Source organism: Rhodnius prolixus, unplaced genomic scaffold (assembly GCF_049639745.1).
Source record: "Rhodnius prolixus isolate KJV_2025 unplaced genomic scaffold, Rpr scaffold_3, whole genome shotgun sequence".
NCBI classification, from domain to species: Eukaryota; Metazoa; Arthropoda; class Insecta; order Hemiptera; family Reduviidae; genus Rhodnius; species Rhodnius prolixus.
In genome coordinates, this window is record NW_027411603.1 from 55,009,899 (window position 1) to 55,032,269 (window position 22,371).

General features: G+C 32.8%; 1 protein-coding gene across 5 annotated transcripts; it reads right to left on the minus strand.

Moving 5' to 3' along the window:
- Window positions 1-9: 9 nt before the first annotated feature.
- Window positions 10-21,005, minus strand: LOC141453654 (UDP-glycosyltransferase UGT5-like). 5 transcript variants are annotated; one of them, XR_012458109.1, is made up of 8 exons: window positions 20,711-20,948; window positions 20,401-20,626; window positions 16,189-16,595; window positions 15,844-16,071; window positions 6,637-6,859; window positions 1,123-1,342; window positions 582-1,048; window positions 10-202 (listed from the first exon to the last, which is right to left on the minus strand). XR_012458109.1 is itself a non-coding variant. In XM_074127133.1 (8 exons), the coding sequence occupies exons 2-8, from the start codon at window positions 20,747-20,749 to the stop codon at window positions 766-768; spliced, it is 1,626 nt and encodes a 541-aa protein (XP_073983234.1). In that variant the 5' UTR covers window positions 20,750-20,783; window positions 20,863-21,005; the 3' UTR covers window positions 10-765. The 5 variants fall into 5 exon arrangements, 4 of the variants coding, with proteins under 4 accessions (XP_073983234.1, XP_073983235.1, XP_073983233.1 ...); XM_074127133.1 differs by having other exon boundaries at window positions 10-1,048; window positions 20,711-20,783; window positions 20,863-21,005; XM_074127134.1 differs by having other exon boundaries at window positions 10-820; window positions 905-1,048.
- Window positions 21,006-22,371: the final 1,366 nt, after the last annotated feature.

Genomic DNA, 22,371 nt, shown 5'->3' on the forward strand with positions numbered 1-22,371 from the left:
AATAATAAATGTGATTTAAAATAAAAATCTATTTACAATACACAAAGGGCATTTTCTTTTTATCACATTCACATGTGTGCTAGAAAAGCGATCACTGCTCAGGCCCAATCGCTCCAAGTCTCAGTGGCTCTCAGATTGAATTCAGGAGTGGTGGAAGACTATTCCGTTGCCAACCCTGACCGGCAACTAATAGTTTCACGCACTACGATAAAACTTCCATTTATTTTTATTACCTAATCTTAGTTCAAAATATTAATTGTAGATATTAATAATATTAATTATGCATTAAAAAGAAAAATAGTATTAGATTGAACAGAATTCCATTGATTTTTGAACAAACTTAGGAAAATTTCGTGACTTAAAAGTTTAAATTCTAGGGATATGGTATGAAACTAGGTTAGGAAATCTGTAAATTGTAGTATCCTGTCTGCTAATACTACAATATGAAATTATGTCAACTGTGTAGTTAGAAGTAGTATTTCACTGAATAGAATTTCACAGAGTTCTGCCCGGTGGCAGTAAGAAATTATCGGAACTATGATTGAAGAATAACTAAGAACTTACATGAAAATTACTTTTACCTCATTTATGGCTGCTGCTCATCTAGTCAAATCACTCATTTCCTTGCAATAAAGAGACCAAATGCTATGACACTTTCATTTCAATTTACCTTTCTACGTTTATTTTCATTACTCTTTTTAATGTTGGGTCTCATACTACAACTTTGTACACAACTATTATAAAATGTTGATAAATTTGCCACAGTTATTCTTTCTTCTTTTTAATTTGTCTTCTAACTTTTTTGTTTTCAAAAAAAAACCTAAATAGATAGTAAATAATAAGAAGTAAAATGATGGTTGGCAGAAAGATAATTAACAGTACATCGACGAGGAAGTACTGGTACCAAGTAAGATCGATTGTAGCCGGCCGTAGATGTTTGGCTCCGTTATGTCTGATTACATACTCTATCCAAAAGATAGCATTATCCAATACGTTCAACGGTCGGTCGTGCAATATTTTTGAACGTTTTCTGGCGTTTTCTTTATACCTATAAAAAATCCAAACGCAGTTTAAACAAGTTGTGCTAAATGGTTGAAAATACCGAATTAATAAATTACATACCAAATAGACCCCAATACAGTGTTAATAGTTCCTAAGATAGCATCACTGGTCATATTCAATTTATTAATTTTCTCCGCCATCCCATAACTCACAGCAGCTTTGACATTATATTCTTGGTCACCTTTCAGCGGTATACCAACAAGTGGGACGCCGTAGAAAACAGCTTCTGTCAAGCTTTGTAGGCCGCCGTGCGTTATGAAAAGAACACAATTTGGATGAGCTGGAAAATATTGTTTGATTGTATGTAAAACTTTTAAAATCAACAAATAAATGACCTGTTAAGTATTCATTAAAAGTGTAAGTTAAGTGCTGCAATTTAGGAAAGAAATTTGTCAAGTTTTAAATAACAAGAAGTTAGTAAAAGTCTGTAATTTTTCATCCAGTCTATATTACTGATGCAGGAATTATGTCTGTTATAAAAACGAAAAATTACATGACTAAATCGTCCCACTCAAACTACAAAATGTTTCACATCTTTGAATGTGTTTTTGGAATGTTGAAGGTATTCTTAAGCTATTTAATCTAGATGTAGATTTGTGCTCAAATCTGTTAATTTTAGATTAACAAGGAGCATATCTGTTAATATTCACACACACACACACACACATATATATATATATATATATATTAAAACTGTCCGGTAGGACTTAAAACTGTCCGGTAGGACAGTTGTATAAGGATTGATCGTCAAAAAGTGCACGAAAAAGCGTAACGTTAAAAAACACCCAACTTTGACAATTTTTTTCTCTTTTTCTATAAAAGATAAAATTCCCAAATTTTCTTTAAAATATAGGGCAAACCCTCCTTTATAACTGTAATTTTTTTGCAACCCCCCAGACCTAATAGATTTTGAGAAAAAAGTTGCCGAAAATGAGCAAAAACGGCATTTTCAGAAATTGTTGTTGTTCTTCTTCTTCTTCTTCTTGTTGTTGTTGTTACCTTTTTTGTAAACTACGTAGCGCCTAAACGCGAGAACCGATTTTCATGAATGAGGTGACATTCAATTCGGAATTTTATGTAGATGTGCCTTTTGGGGGTCTCGACGCTGTACACCGAATTAGAGAGGAGTTAGCCCCCTTAATGTAAGGCCCCCTTCAAAATTATTATTACTAATTACTCTGTAAATCATAGCCCGATTTTGATAAAATTTGGTAGGATGATAGAGTTAGGGCTCCCCTACGTAACATTAAAGCGGCGATCTGCTCTTACACTAGTTAAGGGGAAGTATAGCAATCGTTTCAAATTATCGACAAGTGAACTGATTTTCATGAATGAAGTGTCATTCGAATCGAAATTTTGTACAGATTTGCACTTTAAAAGTCTCGTCGCTACGCCTCATATGGAGGGGAGTTTGCCCCACCCAAGTAAGGCCGTTTCTAAAACTATTATTACCAATATTTCTATAACGCTTTGTCCGATTTTGATAAAATTTAGCACGAAGAAGTGATTAAAGCTCCTCTACATGGCTGTGAAGTGCCATCATGCTCTTACACCTACTAAGAGGAAGTACTGAAATCGTTAAAATTATCATTGGGTGAACCTATTTACATTAATGAATTGTCGTTCGATTCAAAATCTTTGCCTCTTTGCCTTTTAGGGAGAAGTACTGTAATCGCCCGTTTATTTTTCTTACTCCTCTTAAAAGGAAGGTCTGAAATCGCAGTTTAAATTTGCTTTTTACGTACAAATACCTTCCTATTTTATATAAAAAGGCTTTCTCAAAAAAATTGTTATTGAGGATGGTTTGGGGACCGCAACTATAATCATTCTTTAAAAAGATCTCTCCAGTGGTAGTTACGGTTCCTACTTAACACCTTATCAGGTTATAATGTTAGAATTGCTTATTCCAAATTTAAAAAAAACAGTAAAGCAGATATGTAACTTAGCAAAATAGACAAAAATGAAAATCTATCCAAAAGGTACAAAAATCTCCTTAACAAAAACTTACAGTTTAAAAAGTTAAGTATAAGGGTTGATTAAACGCCAAAAGGTACACAAATCAGCAAGTACCCAACATTTCATTCAAGCTTAGTTGATATAATTTAAGTAATTTTGCTGCATTAACTTTTCCTTCACATTTTTTAGAATTTATTAGATGTCACAGAACCTTATGCTGGCCATTTTCATCTACAAAAAATTTGTTGAAGTAGCACTGTAGATTGACTGTAATATCTATTAATCTATAATAATCAAACTATTAATTACAGGTTAAAAAGAAAACGTTATAAAAAATAAAAAAAATTACGAGGCTACAAAATTTAAAAACTTTTTTAAAAAAATGCTTACACCAACATACATCAATGATTTCCATTATTTTATTTTTAATAAAAATCGTCTGTTTAAGTTCATTCTTCGATTAAAGTAATTGTTACTTTATGTAGTAGTCAAACGTTTATAATAATAGGTAATAATTATCTGGCTTTATAGAAAATAATATAGTTTTCTTCAATCACACTCTCAATGTAGCTGTTCTTCTCACAATGTTATAATATGTTATGTAATATAAAATAAATAAGTATTGCATACTTTTAGGACAGATAATTATTCCAGTATTTTACTGTAAGTAAAATTAAATTACAATTGAGAAATGAATAATTGTTGAATAATCTACTTGTTATTAACTGTGTGTTATTTGTGCTCACGAATATTTCGGTTAGACGAATTCAAGTCTGAAATATTGTTTTAAATCCTCCGTGATTCAAATTTAAACAGTAGCCGACTCTAACTTTGTCTTTTTCTACTTTAACATGCATGTATAAGATGTGACAACTTCAGAATAAAGGGCATATTAAAGATAAATCAGAAGAATAATAATTATTTGGAATAGAGTTAAAATAAAGTACCTATTTAAAAACGAAGATATAATATACATTTTATCATAATTATAACCAAATAATATTATGAACGAACTGGCCAGCATAAGGGTCTGTGACATCTAATAAATTCTAAAAAATGTGAAGGAAAAGTTAATGCAGCAAAATTACTTAAATTATATCAACTAAGCTTGAATGAAATGTTGGGTACTTGCTGATTTGTGTACCTTTTGGCGTTTAATCAACCCTTATACTTAACTTTTTAAACTGTAAGTTTTTGTTAAGGAGATATATATATATATATATATATATATATATATTTATGGGTGACCAGAGTTATATGCTCCATCCACTTTTTTTTTAAACGGCGGGAAATTTCGAAAAAATAAAAAACACATATTTAATCATTTTTAGTCTAGTTTATTTTCAGTGATTGACCCATTTTTTTAAACCCCTGTATCTCGAGATACAACTTTGTTTTTTCAAATGGAACGTTATATTTTTTTTTGTATTTGAGCTCCTAAAAAAACAAAAACAAAAAATTTGAAATCGGTTAGGTTTTTCAAAAGTTATGGTTATTTAAAATAAGAAAAACAAATTTCAGTTTATTGTCAAAATTATGTTATTTTTTTTAAAGAATCTGATCAAACCGGGCACAATCAACGGATAGGCAAGCCAAAACTCTGGACTCCCACGCTTTGCTTGTAGCAGCACTTATGGTGGCGAAGTCAAGATCTAGGCAGTCTAGAGTTATTCGGCGTACAGGTTGTTTTTTCTACAAACGTTTGGTGTGGAGTTTTAGGAAATCAACTAATCGGCCCATACTTCTACAGAAAAAACTTAACTGGTGCAAGGTATCTAACTTTTTTTAAGAGACTTTTTGCCAGTTCTGCTTGAAGATGTTCCTCTTCACCATCGGCTAGATATGTATTTTCAACAAGATAGTTGCCCGGCACATAATGCGAGAGTTGTTCGAGGTTACCTGGACAGAAATTTTCATGAAAAGTGCTTAGGGACTCATTGACCTATCCAATGGCCACCTCGATCTCTGGACTTATCCCTAATGGACTATTTTTTATGGGGATATCTAAAAAATAAAGCGTACAGTAACCTTAATCCCGTGGCTTCAGTACAAGATCTGAAACGTCGAATAACTCTAGCTTGCCTTCGCCACCATAAGTGCTGCTACAAGCAAAGCGTGGGAGTCCAGAGTTTTGGCTTGCCTATCTGTTGATGGTGTCCAGTTTGAACAGCTTCTTTAAAAAAAATAACGTAATTTTGACAATTAACTGAAATTTTTTTACATATTTTAAATTACTATAACTTTTGAAAATCTAACCGATTTCAAAAAAAAAAGTGGGTGGAGCATATAACTCTGGTCACCCTGTATATGTATATATATATATATATATATATATATATATATAAAGGAAGAAAATTGCTTTAGAGATCATATTTTGAACCTACCTGTCTATTTTAGTTAAGAATCTTTTCCCATTTGAAAATACTAGGTTAATTATAATGCCTTTCATATGGAACTAATTCTTTATTTTCGTTATTTTGTACTTCATTTTTTTGTGTTGTTCTTATTTATTTGTATCTTTGTCTGATTTCAGATATAATAATAATGTACAAACCTCTTTGTATAGACCACGGTCTTAGGCAAATAAATAATAATATACAAACGAAAAATGAAGAGATTTTACAAGTGAAAGCATACAAGAAAAATTTCATTTTGAGTCCCTTTGTTTTAATTGTAATGATATAGGGATATTTTAAGAACTGTGAAAAGGTATGAGGAAAAGCACAAAATACACAATGGGTTAGTTAGGCAGTTCCAAAGAATAGAGCCTGGTTGATATATTATCAAGATGACTGTAATTGCAGTATATTTTGAAAAGAACCTGCAATTCCATATTGATGTTGACATGGAGGAGGTGGCATAGAAGTAATTAAAAGCGAACGTCGATAATTCCAAATCTATGGTATCAGGCGTCTGGAAAAGAGGCCACTAGCTAAAGTCAATAGGAAGACCTTGAGTATGTAAAAAGTTTTCAAACTTAAATGCCCATCTAATTAAAAAATGAGATATGGAAGGTGAAAATTTAAGAAAAAGTATGTGAAAGGTTCTTCACTGCGACCAGGCAGTTATCTGGAAATAGAAGAAAGTATTCTAGCACAAAAGATGTTTAAAAAAAGCTTTTCCCCAACCAAATGAAACAAATTCTCAAACAAAGAAATTAAATTGCCGACTCCAAGCGAAGGAGATGATAGCTATCAACTAAACCGATGAATCAACTATGTCCGATTGTTTGTTCGGAAAAATTTTAAAATCTTTGTGTGTTAATGTTTGATCGCTGCCAGCTATAATGGGCTGAAATAACTGAAAGAATATCTGGCGGAATAAATAAGAAGGCATTTGGCATACGCGAAACACAGAGGTATAGAGAATACATTTTGATACAAAGGAATAGTGGACGATTAAAGTGGGTGGGACACTATTATCTTATGAGAAATTGCGCCAAAAAGGAGAGAAAAATTTTGAAATTTGCCGCTCTCTTGAAAAGTGATGATTCGGACAGTAGTTTATATTCAATGTTTTGTAGCAGACAAATGGAATACCACGTCCTTACCTATATCTGTGATCTTTTTATCATATCTTGGACAACCTGTAATAGAATTTAAAAAAAATAAACCATACCTAATATACTTGGTTGTGGAAACCATGAAGATACTTTTATATTTTCCGGCTTTTCCGTAAATGTATCGTTTTCCCATTTCAATAATACTTGTTGCTTTACATTGCTCAAAGCTGTGATCAGTGCGTCTCTTATGTTTCTATCCAAATTAACTGTCGGACAAAATGATCCAAAACTGACATATATTACTCCATTAGTTGCATTGTCCATAAAAGTTTTCAAATTCTGTTGAAGAAAGAATAAAATAAAATGTGATGTGAAACATTCAAACTCACATGACTCTCCATTGTTATAATTTAATAAATTCATTATAATTAATAACTTTCTTCAGCTGTAGAAGTTTTACTAAAAAACCTACCGACCCCTTTAACAGCCGTGCTGTTACCCATGCAAGTAGTAAATAGTAGGCATTCTAAAATTTCTGTCTTTTATTCCGTCAAGTTATTCATCCAGTAAAAAAATATTTTAGTTGTTTAAGTAGTATATGCCCATTTGGGTTAATTTTTCGGGTTGCTTCTTAATCGTAAGTTAACCATGTGTAAATGCGCAAGGTCGGTAAGCGCGTCATTGTTTCCCCTTTTAATTGGTCTAGTCTAGTCTGAAACATGCACGTGACTAAAATACTAAAGGACGATTACAGATTACTAGGATTCCACAAATTTGAAGAATTGTGTTAATAAGAAAATGCGATTTTACACCATAGATTTCTGCTTTTTGATTGATTTATTTAATTTCTTTAATTATTTTTTCTCCGCAAAATTTACATGAAAATTGGTGAGCCGAATGCTGTAAAGGAATATGTTTTTAAAAAAACTGTTTTAAAGAGGAAATATTTTAAGGATGTTTTGGGCGATTAATCATTTGAAAGCAGCTTCTGATGGCACAGCAAGGAATGTAGTATATCAATTCTCTAAAAAAGAATTTAATGAATTTAAGTTTGTTAGTATGTAAATGTTTTTACATATTTTTAAAAATTAAATTTTCTTCACCTGCTACATAAGATATTAAGCAGAAGTGAAATTTACGGCAGGCTTACAAATTATCTGTACAACTTAACAGGATTAGTGATCTGAGAATAAGTATAGAGTTTGTTCATTACTGCTGTAAGAAACCATGGAGAAAAACTTTATTCAAAGATATGTATGATTACTATTTAATTTCTGCAAATATAGAGATATATTATATTTGCACACAGGAACATTTACATGTTTATTATTGCTTTATAGTTTTACGTTTAGATTTGTATCATGAAATTGAATTAAAACCGTTTAATAATTTTTTTTTTTTAATCTTTTATTGTAACTTACCACTGCAACAGTTGTTGCAACATGCAAATATGGTGAAAGAGAAAAGAAATAACAGGAAATCATGATTGGAGAAGGCACCCAGTGGTGTCACTCCAGTAACGTGCTCAGCTACACTGCTCTCACGATGAGAGAAGATCACGAGGCCATCTTCTCTTCAATCTCCTTAGAGGATTACCTGGTAATGTGGAGGAAGATAGGTGTTCTATGAGAGGGTTAGGATGTGCTAGCTGTAGAGGAATGAAATTTGAAGAAACGAGTGTTAGCAAGATCTGTAATGAAAGGGATTTTGAGATCATTGTGGATGGTGAGATTAGATACATAGAACGGAGCATTAAGAAGTTTTCGAAGTATTTTTGACTGTAATGTCTGGAGACGTAGTGAGTTGGAACGCTTAGTCGATCCCCATACTTCGATGCCGTATGACCAAATGGGTCGCAGTAACATTAGATATAAGAGTCTTGTTGTCTAGGTTAAGTTTCGATCGTTTGTCAAGTAGTCTAGCGAGAAGTTTGTAGCGCTGGTTAGTTTCTTGTCTTTTCAGTCTAGTATGGGGATTCCATGTCAACCGTTTGTCTAGGTTCAGTCCAAGGTAGCGTACTTTGTCCACAGTTGGTATAGGAGTTTGGTTCAAGATGACAGGAGGTAGGATTTTCCGTCTGAGAGTAAATACTATAAACTTTGACTTCGAAAAGTTGGTTTTGATTCTCCATTTGAAAAGCCAGTCCTGTAAGTGGTTGATGTGTGTTTGTAGAGTTCGTGTAGCGATAAGAGGATCGGAATGTGGAGATAAGATAGCAGTATCGTCAGCAAAGGTGGAGAGGATAGTATTTGGATGTTAAGGTATGTCGCTGTATACAAGGAGTAAAGAATAGGACCTAGGACACTGCCCTGAGGAACACCAGCTCGAGCTAGACGGATATCAGAGTCTACTGCTCCACAGTTGACTCTGAAATACCGATCTTTTAGGTAAGATTTGAGGATGAGGTAGAATCTCCCTCAGCTTAAACAGTAGTCCCTCGTGCCACACCCTGTCGAACGCCTGAGCGACGACAAGGAAAACACTCGGGCAATACTGCTTTCGCTCGAGGGAGGTAGCAATAGTGTCTACAACGCGAAGCACCTGATGAGAAGTTGAGTGATGTCTCCGAAATCCGAATTGATGATCCGGAATCATATTTTGTTCTCACACCAAAGGATAAAGTCTTTTAAGAAGTAGCTTTTCGAGGATTTTGGAAAGAAGAGGTAGTAAGCAAATTGGTCGGTAGGAAGTCGATAGAATACTAGTGATGGGTTTCGTCGGTTTTGGTATCATTTTGATGATTGAGAATTTCCACAGAGTGGGAAAGTGCGTCGTTCTGAGGACAGAGTTGTAAAGCAGTGTGAGGAATAGTATGGCTTTTCTTGGAAGTTCGTTTAAGATGGTTGAGGTTATGAGATCGTAGTCAGGTGATTTTTTAGGTATTCGGCGAATTTCGTTCATTACGTCTGCAGGTGTAAAGGGTTTTGGTGGTAGGCTGAGTTGAAGAGGGACGTCCAATCTGTTGTTAACGTCTGTGGCATGTCGCTGGTCTAATATGTCGGTATGTGGCGAGAATATATTTGTAAGGTAGGTTGCAAATAAGTTGGCTTTCTCTTCATCGGACTTGGTCCAAGAGCCATTATCCTGACGAAGTGGAGATGATATTTGCTTATACTTCAATATTCTTCTAGTAACGGTCCATAGAGATTTATTTTCAGTTGTTAGTTGTTCAGTGAAGTCGGCGTACCTGTCATTGTAATATTTCTGTAACTCTAGTTTTAGTTGTCTGGTTAGTCTGTTCAAAGTTCGTTTGTTTGATGGGTACCTTTGATTTTGCCATTGGTTTCTAGCTCGTCTTTTGGCTGTGATTAGCGTGCGGATGTGAAGTGGTAGATTGTGAGTTGGTAGAGTAGTTGTAGAAGGTTGTATGTAGATTGTGGAATTCCAAATGCTCTGCTGTATTGCAACTGAGAAGTCGTTTACTTTGTCGTCCAGTTGTTGTGGTGTCTTCAGTGAAGTATGCAAGTCAAGTTTTTCTTCTAAGTTGGAACGGAAGAGGGCCCAGTCGATTGGTCCGTTAATCAGAGTGGGTCTACGTGGAATGGCTATAGGTCGCACGTCTAGAGTAAGTAAGACAGGACTATGGTCAGATGAGAGATCGCAAAGTCCACAAAGAACAGAGGCAGCGGGTACTTTGTTATTGGGTGGTAAACTAATGAGACATTTCTCACCTTATGTCCTTGCGCTTCAATTTCTTGTTTAATATCTTCAGCTGGGACACTGTGGTGAAGGTTACGAATCACCACTCTGAAGGGTTTGTCCTGTTTTAACTGGTAGGTGTGGTATGTATATTTCTTATCTTTCAGATAATGAACCATGCTTCTGTAGGATTCTACGGTTAGCGCTGTCAAAATGGTTCCTGAGAGGTTCGTTTTGCATGTGTAGTTGCTGGCTCCAACTAAAAGTGTGATTTCTCTACAGAATTCCATATAATTCTGTAGGTTTTTTATGTAAATTGGAGGAGGTTTGTATTCTTTTTGTGGCTTTTCCGTGGTATTCGTTTCCATAGTGTCGTCGTCTTTTAGGTTTTCGAATTTGTTTTCGGAGATAATGCCCGGAGGGGCAGATATTGCGGTGGCCGGTAAAGAGGTGACACTTACCACGGTTAGCATTGCAGTGCTCATTGAATTCGGTTCACTTTTTGTTGTCGATTTGGTTACTTTTACAGTAGCTGTAAGCTACTTCTTCTTTTTCGTCTTCTTTTTGGGCGGTGAGCACCCAGCCGCGCTAATTCTTTTGGCCTCTTTGGAGATCGCCTTGGCGGTGGTCATTGATGTTTTGGTAGTAAAACTATCGTCTGATTCACTTTCTTCGTCGCTGAGGCTCATTTTGCCTACAGCTCTTCTTTTACTGTGGTTGTTTTTAAAAGGCGCTATTTTTAACTTTGTTCTTAAGATAACAATCAAATTGTCAATATAATAGCAAAGTTAATACAATAAAGTCTCAATTTACCTCAAAAAAGTAAATTAAAAACCGTTTAATAATTTAAAATATAAATGATAGTATTTAATGGTAAATTTAAGAATAGAAGAATATAGATTTTTATATAATTAGTTCAATGCTGATTATATGTTTTGATTACTGGTTATGAGTGTTGGAGCGATAAAAAGTGTAAGTGAAAGTAAAACAAGCGTTAAACGTTTTAGTAAAAGAAGAAGAAGTAATAGCTCTCCAGAAGAAATAGATAGTAAAAAATGCCGCGCTCACTGGATGTTGTAGACGATAAGTTGTTAAAAAGAATAAGTGAAAAGCTTGATTCAAAATTGGCAACATTTAAGAATGACTTTAAAGCGATAGAAGAAAAATTAGAAATAATTATAAGTGATAATAAATTTGAAAGCGGAAATTGTGCATTTGAAAGAGGAAAATAAGGAGATTAAAAGAAATCTTGAATTTCTATTGAGGAAGTCCAAATCTAAAAACTTAAAAATAGGTGGTTTGGAGGATATCAGTGTTACAGAAAATAAAATTACGGCAGTGCAGGATTTTTTAAATAGAGCAATACATAGGTGTAAGTGATTTGATGATTGATAGAATATTGCCTATTGGGCGAAATAAGAGCATTTTGATTGAGTTTATGAAAATTTGCTTTTGCAGAGGTTAGAAGCATGGATAACTGAAAACCTTGTAACAGTAAAATTTTTTTGTTGGAACACCAAGCTGGGTTTAGAAAAGGATATTCCACTGTGGACAACATTTTCAATCTTCTTAACATTATTAAATTGAAAACTAGAAATAAAGGAGAAAAATTATATTGTTGTTTTATTGATTTTAAGTCGGCTATTGACTCTTCAAGTAGAAATATCTTTTATAAATTTCTACAATGGGGGTGTCTACTAAATTCATAAATGCGGTACAAGGTTTGTATAAACAGACAGAGGTCTGTGAGTGGACTTCGGTGGGCCTTACGAGAAACAGAGATGTTTGTTATCACCACTGTTTTTCTCGTTATATATAAATTATATACATGAGGCCCAGGAAGGTGGCATTCGTATTGCGGGTATAAATATTAGATGTTTATTATACGCCGATGATATTAAAACTGTCCGGTAGGACAGTTGTATAAGGGTTGATCGTCAAAAAGTGCCCGAAAAAGCATAACGTTAAAAAACACCCAACGTTGACAATTTTTTTCTATAAAAGATAAAATTCCCAAATTTTCTTTAAAATATAGGGCAAACCCTCCTTTATAACTGTAATTTTTTTGCAACCCCCCAGACCTAATAGATTTCGAGAAAAAAGTTGCCGAAAATGAGCAAAAACGGCTTTTTCAGAAATTGTTGTTCTTCTTCTTCTTGTTGTTGTTGTTGTTACCTTTTTTGTAAACTACGTAGCGCCTAAACGCGAGAACCGATTTTCATGAATGAGGTGACATTCGATTCGGAATTTTATGTAGATTGCCTTTTGGGGGTCTCGACGCTGTACACCGAATGGGAGAGGAGTCAGCCCCCTTTATGTAAGGCCCCCTTTAAAATTATTATTACTAATTACTCTGTAAATCTTAGCCCGATTTTGATAAAATTTGGTAGGATGATAGAGTTAGGGCTCCCCTACGTAACATTAAAGCGGCGATCTGCTCTTACACTAGTTAAGGGGAAGTATAGCAATCGTTTCAAATTATCGACAAGTGAACTGATTTTCATGAATGAAGTGTCATTCGAATCGAAATTTTGTACAGATTTGCACTTTAAAAGTCTCGTCGCTATGCCTCATATGGAGGGGAGTTTGCCCCACCTAAGTAAGGCCGTTTCTAAAACTATTATTACCAATATTTCTATAACGCTTTGTCCGATTTTGATAAAATTTAGCACGAAGAAGTGATTAAAGCTCCTCTACATGGCTGTGAAGTGCCATCATGCTCTTACACCTACTAAGAGGAAGTACTGCAATCGTTAAAATTATCAATGGGTGTACCTATTTACATTAATGAATTGTCGTTCGATTCAAAATCTTTGCCTCTTTGCCTTTTAGGGAGAAGTACTGTAATCGCCCGTTTATTTTTCTTACTCCTCTTAAAAGGAAGGTCTGAAATCGCAGTTTAAATTTGCTTTTTACGTACAAATACCTTCCTATTTTATATAAAAAGGCTTTCTCAAAAAAATTGTTATTGAGGATGGTTTGGGGACCGCAACTATAATCATTCTTTAAAAAGATCTCTCCAGTGGTAGTTACGGTTCCTACTTAACACCTTATCAGGTTATAATGATAGAATTGCTTATTCCAAATTTAAAAAAAACAGTAAAGTAGATATGAAACTTAGCAAAATAGACAAAAATGAAAATCTATCCAAAAGGTACAAAAATCTCCTTAACAAAAACTTACAGTTTAAAAAGTTAAGTATAAGGGTTGATTAAACGCCAAAAGGTACACAAATCAGCAAGTACCCAACATTTCATTCAAGCTTAGTTGATATAATTTAAGTAATTTTGCTGCATTAACTTTTCCTTCACATTTTTTAGAATTTATTAGATGTCACAGACCCTTATGCTGGCCATTTTCATCTACAAAATATTTGATCAACTAGCACTGTAGATTGACTTTAATATCTATTAATCTATAATAATCAAACTATTAATTACAGGTTAAAAAGAAAACGTTATAAAAAATAAAAAAAATTACGAGGCTACAAAATTTAAAAACTTTTTTAAAAAAATGCTTACACCAACATACATCAATGATTTTCAAAAATCGTCGGTTTAAGTTCATTCTTCGATTAAAGTAATTGTTATTTTATGTAGCAGTCAAACGTTTATAATAATAGGTAATAATTATCTGGCTTTATCGCAAATAATATAGTTTTCTTCAATCACACTCTCAATGTAGCTGTTCTTCTCACAATGTTATATATATGTTATGTAATATAAAATAAATAAGTATTGCATACTTTTAGGACAGCTAATTATTCCAGTATTTTACTGTAAGTAAAATTAAATTACAATTGAGAAATGAATAATTGTTGTTGAATAATCTACTTGTTATTAACTGTGTGTTATTTGTGCTCACGAATATTTCGGTAAGACGAATTCAAGTCTGAAATATTGTTTTAAATCCTCCGTGATTCAAATTTAAACAGTAGCCGACTCTAACTTTGTCTTTTTCTACTTTAACATGCATGTATAAGATGTGACAACTTCAGAAAGATAAATCAGAAGAATAATTTGGAATAGAGTTAAAATAAAGTACCTATTTAAAAACGAAGATATAATATACATTTTATCATAATTATAACCAAATAATATTATGAAAGAACTGGCCAGCATAAGGGTCTGTGACATCTAATAAATTCTAAAAAATGTGAAGGATAAGTTAATGCAGCAAAGTTACTTAAATTATATCAACTAAGCTTGAATGAAATGTTGGGTACTTGCTGATTTGTGTACCTTTTGGCGTTTAATCAACCCTTATACTTAACTTTTTAAACTGTAAGTTTTTGTTAAGGAGATTGTTATAATGGCTGATCACCCCTTCACACTTCAAAGAATGATAAATAATTTGTCTCGGTATTGTGATTGTTATGCTGCGCAAGTTTGGGGTTTTTAGGCGGTTTGTTTCTATAGAAAGAGTATTCACCTTTTTCATTAAAAAAATATTCTGTCATCCACGAAATTCGCCGGACTGTATAATATATTTGGAAACAGGGGCAAGTCCGTTATATATCTTTACTTTATCCTTGCATAACAAGTATATTCATAAAGTATTATCATTAGATAATTCCAGGTTAACCAAGTTGCTTGCTCAAGAAATCAATAATAAAAAACTGTTTTGGCACGAGAATTTTATAAATTTATGTAAAAAATATGATTTTGAGGTAAATTTTAGTAATTCACCTAATATAGTTAATTTATTAGATAAAATTAAACATGAATTTAAATGCAGTTTACTGTCCAAAGCAAATCGTTCTGTTTATCATAGTATAAACATATATATATAAGGATTTGTCATTGAGTTTACAAAATCCTTATATTGCAGATGATAATAATTTTATTTTAATGAAAAATGTATTTAAGGTTAGAGGACAGCTCTTAGGGCTGAATTTTAGAATTGGGAGAAGTGAGCGAGGGCATTTATACAGTTTGTGTAATCTGGGTCAAGTGGAGGATGTCTACCACTACATTGCTGTTTGTCCTGTTTTAGGGGAGTTCAGAATTAGATGTTTTGGGACAAAACAGTTAAGTGAACCCAAATTTCTTGAGTATTTGAATGGTAAGGATTGGACACAGCTTAATATGTTCTGTATATGCGCAGGTAGACACAGGAACTTTATGATAGAACAATTTAATTATTAGTTTCTTCTTTTAAATTCATGTATTTTTGTTTTGTTTCATTTTTTGTTTTGTATCAAGTTGGAATTTTAGTTACGTGCTTCTCTGCTGATGGACCAAGTCCATGCATTTGTGTTATATATTGTATTTTTTCTTCAATGTATGTTTATCGTAAATGGAAAATATACACATTATTATTATTATTATTATTTATACACATTTGTTTGGAAAATATAGGATTTTCATTACAGTTCATGTTTATATGTTTAATATAAGAATAAAGTAAGTGCTTTAATTGCACGTAATCTAATTTCTGATCACTAGTGTGTAACAGAACATTTGAATCGTGATAATTGAAAGAAAAAAAAAAGGTGAGAGTTGACACCAGATGTGAATAAGTTTTGAGCTGTGGGGAAAATTCGGAAGCTGGCTTTCTAGGGAGTTCCGTTGCCACCTACGCCCGTTGGAGCTTTCAAAGTTGTGGTGAGGCTGTTCGGGAAACCAGCATGCATCATACAAGTCTACTATACTTGCTTCCGGAAAGTGGGAAGAAAAACTTACTTGAGGTAATTGTTTCGCCATATTCATACTAACTCCACCAATTTCCACGACATTACTGTGATATGGTCTTTGATAGCTAACTGAATAATGTGAATTAGTTAGTGTTAACGGTGACCTTCTCAATAGATCTAGCAAACAAGGCAGTTGGTTAAGTTGAAAACCCGGTTCTGCTAAACGTTCTGCAAGTGTAAACTGCAGGAAATTGAAATGTTTTCTCATAATAGCGTCCTATAAAAGAGATAAAAACAAGTTTTAATTTTTCTATAAAAATTGAGAAAAAAACAATCAATCAATAATTAAAGATTTAAAAAGATTCAAAAGTTTAGAAAGAGAAGGAAAATTTACCTGCTTCGGTAAATAGTAGTACAAAGCTCCTGCTAATTCAATTAAATTGAGTAAGGTATTTTCTAATCTTTGAAAAAGATCCATATGATCGGATGCTTCGAGATCCAAGCATGGAACGTAGGAAAATGGACTGATGTTGCCGGTAACATAAGAAGCCCACGGGGTCAATGCAACTGGTAAATAGGTAATGACTGGAGCATTGAATTTATAGCCGAATGCGGCAAATGGTTCCTGTAGATATAAGCTTTCCGTGATAATTAAATCAAATTTTGAATATTTATCGTGGATTAAGTCTTGCACTGCTTGGTTTTGAAGACATCTGTCTACAGTATGTATACCGAAATTCCAACGTATCCAGTAATGCTTGTATTTGTTAGAAGAAATGAGCATTCCGTTCACTGCTTCATCTGTGAAAATATGAAAATTTAGTGCAAGTTTAGATTACTATTAATTTTGCAAACAAAAATGACAATTGGAATTAAATCTGTCTGGTTAAATCTAGAGTTGTGTAAGGGCCGATCGTCAAAAAAAGCACAAAAAAGCGTTGGAAAATGTCCGACTTTGACCCTTTTTTTCCTCTCTTCCACCGGAAGATAAAATTCGCAAACATTTTTTCAAATGAAGAGCATGTCCTCGTTTAAGAGAGTAAATCTTTTCTACAACGGGCGGAAAGGAATATTTCAGAAATTGTTTTTTTTTTTTAATAACTGAAGGCGTGGGGCTATTTTTGAATTTTAGTGTAGATGCGCCTTTTGAGGGTTAAAGCAGAACACATTAAAACTGTCCGGTAGGACAGTTGTATAAGGATTGATCGTCAAAAAGTGCACGAAAAAGCGTAACGTTTAAAAACACCCAACTTTGACAATTTTTTTCTCTTTTTCTATAAAAGATAAAATTCCCAAATTTTCTTTAAAATATAGGGCAAACCCTCCTTTATAACTGTAATTTTTTTGCAACCCCCCAGACCTAATAGATTTCGAGAAAAAAGTTGCCGAAAATGAGCAAAAACGGCATTTTCAGAAATTGTTGTTGTTCTTCTTCTTCTTCTTCTTCTTGTTGTTGTTGTTGTTGTTGTTGTTGTTGTTGTTGTTACCTTTTTTGTAAACTACGTAGCGCCTAAACGCGAGAACCGATTTTCATGAATGAGGTGACATTCGATTCGGAATTTTATGTAGATGTGCCTTTTGGGGGTCTCGACGCTGTACACCGAATTAGAGAGGAGTTAGCCCCCTTTATGTAAGGCCCCCTTCAAAATTATTATTACTAATTACTCTGTAAATCTTAGCCCGATTTTGATAAAATTTGGTAGGATGATAGAGTTAGGGCTCCCCTACGTAACATTAAAGCGGCGATCTGCTCTTACGCTAGTTAAGGGGAAGTATAGCAATCGTTTCAAATTATCGACAAGTGAACTGATTTTCATGAATGAAGTGTCATTCGAATCGAAATTTTGTACAGATTTGCACTTTAAAAGTCTCGTCGCTATGCCTCATATGGAGGGGAGTTTGCCCCACCCAAGTAAGGCCGTTTCTAAAACTATTATTACCAATATTTCTATAACGCTTTGTCCGATTTTGATAAAATTTAGCACGAAGAAGTGATTAAAGCTCCTCTACATGGCTGTGAAGTGCCATCATGCTCTTACACCTACTAAGAGGAAGTACTGAAATCGTTAAAATTATCAATGGGTGAACCTATTTACATTAATGAATTGTCGTTCGATTCAAAATCTTTGCCTCTTTGCCTTTTAGGGAGAAGTACTGTAATCGCCCGTTTATTTTTCTTACTCCTCTTAAAAGGAAGGTCTGAAATCGCAGTTTAAATTTGCTTTTTACGTACAAATACCTTCCTATTTTATTCAAAAACGTTTTCTCAAAAAAATTGTTATTGAGGATGGCAACTATAATCATTCTTTAAAAAGATCTCTCCAATGGTAGTTATGGTTCCAACTTAACACCTTATCAGGTTATAATAATAGAATTGCTTATTCCAAATTTTAAAAAAATCTGTAAAGCAGATATGTAACTTTGCAAAATAGACAAAAAGGAAAATCTATCCAAAAGGTACAAAAATCTCCTTAACAAAAACTTACAGTTTAAAATGTTAAGTATAAGGGTTGATTAAACGCCAAAAGGTACACAAATCAGCAAGTACCCAACATTTCATTCAAGCTTAGTTGATATAATTTAAGTAATTTTGCTGCATTAACTTTTCCTTCACATTTTTTAGAATTTATTAGATGTCACAGACCCTTATGCTGGCCATTTTCATCTACAAGAAATTTGTTCAAGTAGCACTGTAGATTGACTGTAATATCTATTAATCTATAATAATCAAACTATTAATTACAGGTTAAAAAGAAAACGTTATAAAAAATAAAAAAAATTACGAGGCTACAAAATTTAAAAACTTTTTTAAAAAAATGCTTACACCAACATACATCAATGATTTCGATTATTTTATTTTTAATAAAATCGTCTGTTTAAGTTCATTCTTTGATTAAAGTAATTGTTACTTTATGTAGTAGTCAAACGTTTATAATAATAGGTAATAATTATCTGGCATTATAGAAAATAATATAGTTTTCTTCAATCACACTCTCAATGTAGCTGTTCTTCTCACAATGTTATATATATGTTATGTAATAATAAAATAAATAAGTATTGCATACTTTTAGGACAGCTAATTATTCCAGTATTTTACTGTAAGTAAAATTAAATTACAATTGAGAAATGAATAATTGTTGTTGAATAATCTACTTGTTATTAACTGTGTGTTATTTGTGCTCACGAATATTTCGGTAAGACGAATTCAAGTCTGAAATATTGTTTTAAATCCTCCGTGATTCAAATTTAAACAGTAGCCGACTCTAACTTTGTCTTTTTCTACTTTAACATGCATGTATAAGATGTGACAACTTCAGAATAAAGGGCATATTAAAGATAAATCAGAAGAATAATTTGGAATAGAGTTAAAATAAAGTACCTATTTAAAAACGAAGATATAATATACATTTTATCATAATTATAACCAAATAATATTATGAACGAACTGGCCAGCATAAGGGTCTGTGACATCTAATAAATTCTAAAAAATGTGAAGGAAAAGTTAATGCAGCAAAATTACTTAAATTATATCAACTAAGCTTGAATGAAATGTTGGGTACTTGCTGATTTGTGTACCTTTTGGCGTTTAATCAACCCTTATACTTAACATTTTAAACTGTAAGTTTTTGTTAAGGAGATATTGGAATGAAGTTAGTCCCACTTAGGTGAGCCCCAATGAGATTATTATTAATAATAAGTATAAATGGAAGCCCGATTTACATAAAATTTGTCAGGATGAAAACGATAGGAATTCTCCACATAAGTTCGACGTTCTATCCTGCATTTACTCCTACTCTTGAACAAAAAGCAGTTAAAAAAGTTACAGGTAAAAAAGTGAAGTATAATGAAAGGACAATAGACAGGCAAATCCGCAAATACCCAATATTTCATTAACATAATTTCATTCAAGTAATTTCAGGCAAATAGAAAGGCGTGAAAAAAGTATTGTGTTTTATTTAAATTTGTTTTTGTAAGTACGTCTTTGAATAATGTTTACAGAAGATATTAAAAAGAAGTGAAATGTACTTTTGGAAATATTCTCACAATTGATATGTTTTAAGTTATCTGATTGCTTGAAATTTTCATATTTTTAACATTTATTAGATGTGGCAAACAAGCAGGTCTTTTTCGTTCAGAATGTATCGTTTGTTATGTAATGATAGAATGTGTATAACACCTTTTGGAATAGTTACAATTAGGTACTTTATTTGAAATCTTTTCCAAATTATTTTTCAGATTTAACTTTATTTATCTTCTGAATAATCATCACACACTTGCAAATGAAAACAGAAGAAAAGGAAGAGTTGGTGTATTACTGTGATAATTTGACTAAGTTAAAACAAAATTTCAGTCTTCATTCGGTTACAGCAGATAATTTTTAGATGATAGGAAAATTTGAGGATGAGGAAAACTGTACGATTTGCTGTTTAATAATGAGTAAAAATCTTTCAACAATTATACTTAAACTTGCTTAATTATTTGAGCAAAATTTAAAAAGATAAGAAATAAAATACTTGTACTAGTAATTCATTGCCAACGTATAATGAAATTTAGGCTGTTAATTGAGTACTTGTAAAGAAGTACATTTGAAATGATTTATACTTACCGAGGATATCACCAATATCACAATTGACCTTTACTTCAGTTAAATTACCTATCGTAGAGGCTTCAGTATATGGACTATACAAAGTAACATTGTGTCCTCTTATTGCGAGTTCTCGTATTACTGGCATAATACCATTTGTATGGCTAAACAGTGGTAAAGGAAACATGGCCAGAATGTTAGCACCATGACTAAGTGAAAATCCGTAAAGTAATAATAATAAAGCCAACTGTAAAAGAAAAGTATATCACCGTATAAAAGTTATATGAGAACTAATTATTTAACAAACAACAAATCGTACAGTTTTCGTTACCTCAAATTTTCCTGTAACCTTCTTATAATAATCATTCATTTCGACTCGTTATAATTTCATTTAAAGAACCATGCTAAAACAATATGACCTGTTGTTTAAATAGACATTTAAGGAAAAGGACTAGAATATAACGCACTTGACGAAAAGTAAACCTTTATTCCCAATTCTAATGATTGAAGCAAACAATATAATTTTGCAATACCACCATGGTATATTAAAGATTAGGTAGGTTTTAAAGTGGCAGGTAGAGGTGTGTAGTTCGTGTACCAACGGGTCCAAATGAACGGGTCCGTAAAGTGAACGAAAGAAGTGGTGAACTAGATGTACTGAACGGTCGTTTTTTAATCCCCTCGTTCGCTTGGTCCACTGGTTCCTTTCGACATAATATGAAATACATATTACGAGTATGTAGTAGGTCAATCGGAACAATCAATTTGCAGAAAGAATTTCTTCTTCGCAAAGGGGCAAAGAGAATGTAAACTGCGAATACGGCATAGTTGCAAATACTTCCCCCTAGAAGGTGTAAGAGCAAAATGTCACGCATTCTAAATTTTTCTTCTTGCCTAATTTGATCAAAGACGGGCGAAGATATACAGAGTTATTATTAATAACCGTTTTCAAGGGAGCATTATTTTCGTAGGGTAAACTCCCCTCCTAAGTTTTAAATATACCATTGAAACCACACAAATCGTATCTAAAATTTAAAATTAAAAGACAATTTATTCATTAAAATCATTTGGTACGTCGATAATTTGAAAGATAGCAAAACTTTCTCTTAGTTGTAAGAGGATGTTGGCACTATAAAGCAAGGGAAGCTTTAACCGCTTCTTCGTGCGAAATTTAAGCAAAATCGAACTGTGGGTTGTACAAATATTAGTAAGAATAATTTTAGAGAAGGCCTGACCTGCGTGGGGCAAACTACTCTCCTAATGATACACAGCGTCGAGACCTCAAAAATGCTAATCTACATCTCTTATAGAACCAAATCTCCTTAACAAAAACTTACAGTTTAAAAAGTTAAGTATAAGGGTTGATTAAACGCCAAAAGGTACACAAATCAGCAAGTATCCAACATTTCATTCAAGCTTAGTTGATATAATTTAAGTAATTTTGCTGCATTAACTTTTCCTTCACATTTTTTAGAATTTATTAGATGTCACAGACCCTTATGCTGGCCTGTTCGTTCATAATATTATTTGGTTATAATTATGATAAAATGTATATTATATCTTCGTTTTTAAATAGGTACTTTATTTTAACTCTATGCCAAATAATTATTATTCTTCTGATTTATCTTTAATATGCCCTTTATTCTGAAGTTGTCACATCTTATACATGCATGTTAAAGTAGAAAAAGACAAAGTTAGAGTCGGCTACTGTTTAAATTTGAATCACGGAGGATTTAAAACAATATTTCAGACTTGAATTCGTCTAACCGAAATATTCGTGAGAACAAATAACACACAGTTAATAACAAGTAGATTATTCAACAATTATTCATTTCTCTATTGTAATTTAATTTTACTTACAGTAAAATACTGGAATAATTAGCTGTCCTAAAAGTATGCAATACTTATTTATTTTATATTACATAACATATATATAACATTGTGAGAAGAACAGCTACATTGAGAGTGTGATTGAAGAAAACTATATTATTT